This window comes from Verticillium alfalfae, genomic scaffold (assembly GCF_000150825.1).
Source record: "Verticillium alfalfae VaMs.102 supercont1.3 genomic scaffold, whole genome shotgun sequence".
Taxonomy (NCBI): domain Eukaryota; kingdom Fungi; phylum Ascomycota; class Sordariomycetes; order Glomerellales; family Plectosphaerellaceae; genus Verticillium; species Verticillium alfalfae.
This window is the reverse complement of record NW_003315036.1, coordinates 87,608-89,847: the sequence shown is the minus strand read 5'-3', so window position 1 is coordinate 89,847 and position 2,240 is coordinate 87,608. Positions and strand designations below refer to the sequence as shown.

The 2,240-nt window shown below is 53.9% G+C and overlaps 2 protein-coding genes across 2 annotated transcripts; one reads left to right on the top strand and one right to left on the bottom strand.

Moving 5' to 3' along the window:
- Positions 1-197: 197 nt before the first annotated feature.
- On the top strand, positions 198-659 carry VDBG_02543 (predicted protein; the record flags this gene model as incomplete). Its single annotated transcript, XM_003006358.1, has 1 exon — positions 198-659. The coding sequence occupies one exon, from the start codon at positions 198-200 to the stop codon at positions 657-659; it is 462 nt and encodes a 153-aa protein (XP_003006404.1).
- Positions 660-1,229: 570 nt separating this feature from the next.
- On the bottom strand, positions 1,230-2,222 carry VDBG_02542 (conserved hypothetical protein; the record flags this gene model as incomplete). Its single annotated transcript, XM_003006357.1, has 2 exons — positions 1,230-1,540; positions 1,607-2,222. The coding sequence occupies 2 exons, from the start codon at positions 2,220-2,222 to the stop codon at positions 1,302-1,304; spliced, it is 855 nt and encodes a 284-aa protein (XP_003006403.1).
- Positions 2,223-2,240: the final 18 nt, after the last annotated feature.

Here is a 2,240-nt window from a genome sequence, read left to right as displayed (position 1 = left end):
GCTTCCGCCGCGGAGGCACCCGAGGCGGTTACTGTGATCTCCACGGCTGCCAGGCACCAGGCTGTGCCAACACCAAGCTGCCGAGGGGCAACTTTTGCAGCGACCACAAGTGCAGGCTAGGAAATTGCCTGGCGCTTTCGCAACAGCCTCGCGCGTTCTGCCGCGATCACAACTGCGTTGTTCAAGGTTGCCCACAGATGAGGGCTGATCACGTTACCGCCCCGGGTCTATGCATCGATCATCTCGTGGGCGACGTTGCCCGGGAAAGGGAGGCCGCTCGCATCATCGAGCGCAACTTGTGGGAGCAGAGGCTCCGTGATGAAGAAAAGACCCGTTACATCGAACGGAAGCGCAGAGAGATGTACGCGAGGCAAGCTGTCGAGCGCCACGCCCTAGAACGGGGTCGAGACTTTCGCGGAACTATAGATGAGTACTGGGAATCGTTGGCCCGGATGAATCAGAGACACAGACGGGAGTGTCGCGAATTCACACTTCGTTGGGAACGCAAATTTGCCTGCGGCGATATGGATCAGTATCTCAACCAGGCTATTGGATCCCGCATGAACCCAGCTAGGAGGCCTCATGAGCGCTCAAACTCCGACGAGAGTTCTGAAATCCGCTCAGATCCTAGCTCAGAGACTTTATGGGATCATGATTGAAATTATTTCTATTGTAAATGCTGACTTGTTTTTCTTCCAGCCTTTCTTCTCTTTCTTTCCGCGTTCTGGTGCTCGACAGGGGCAGACAGAAAATATATGGGATAGAATCGCGTCTTTGCCTGTGCACAGGGCTACTACGGAACATGGCGTCAGTAAATACCTATCAGGCAGCTTCTCAACTGAGGAATTGGGAAATCGTTGAGCCATGAGAATGCCAATATGGAAAACAAAGATATTCTACGTTTGGATCAAGCATCTCGCGTCGCGCTTGATGGATACTCTGAATAAATACCAAGTGATGGAAACTCTTGACCACACATCACTTTCAGGTGACCAAGCTGACGTCTTCTTGCCTACGGCAATCCGTCTACTGTCCTGCTAATCAATTCAGATATACTGCGACATTGATCTGCAATACGATACATTACGAGCTCTATATGGATGGTATTCAAGATGCACCCCACCAGATTTCAGCGTGAGCTCTGCTTCAAGTCGTGACGCGCGACCCGGACCCGCCAGCCCAAGTGCTTGTTACAAGAATATATTACCATCAGCCATTCATTATTCTGCTTTGATACCATTACTATCATGCCATGCTCACAACCAGGACGGGCTGTGTCACGCACGTCTAAACTGTACGCTTCAAATCTTCGCCCGTATATCAAACCAGGAACCAACGAGAAGAGCTCGAGCGGCAAAAAGACCAGCACCGCCAAGGGTGACGATGGCCATGTACAACCCGGCCAGCGGCGTGGAGCCCATCGACTCGAGAAGCTGGCCTCCGATAGGCACGGTGATCAGCACGGCGAAGCTCACGACAAAGTTCATCGTGCCGTAGAAGCGCCCATAGTCTTTAGGCTCACACGTCTTGCCCATGCACACTGCGATTGTCAGCGGTTATTCGAAACGAGCTATGTGAATAAAGCTTCAGGGAGACAAAGGCATACCTGGCACAAGTGATAGGAAGGATCCTGAGCCGAGGCCCCAGCAGGCGGAAAAGGCGTATAGGGCTTCGATATGGCGGGCCCCAAATGGTAGAAGCGTCACGCCTGTAGTGACAAAGGTGAAGACGATCATAACGAGGAGTACGTTGAGGTGGCCAAGGCGGTCACCGACTGCGCCAGGGAGAAGACGACCCACGAACGAGAAGCCGTTCATAATGGCGATGAGATTGTAACCCGTTTCAGCAGGGAATCCGGCCCAAGTCACGAGCGTGGGAAGGATACCAGTGACGCCGAAGATGACGAATTCGAGCATGAAGAAGGCTCCTGTGACGAAGGAGAACGGAGGAGAGTTGAAGGCCGTGAAGTTGAGGGCAGCGTTCCGTTTGGGCTGTGCAGGAGTGGCGGTAGAACCCGTGTTGGCGGCCAGCACACCGGCATCTATGGAACCCATAAGACTAGGGAAGGGGTATAGGCATCCAACGCCGGGCACCATCATGCCTGTGATGACGAACCCGAGGCCTCGCATGGACCATTGCCAGCCCCAGCTTGGAAGCACGGAACGCAGCATCAAGGGAAAGATCACGGCGCCCACAGATGAGCCAGTGAGGGCTAGGCCCATGCCGAGGCCGCGATATCG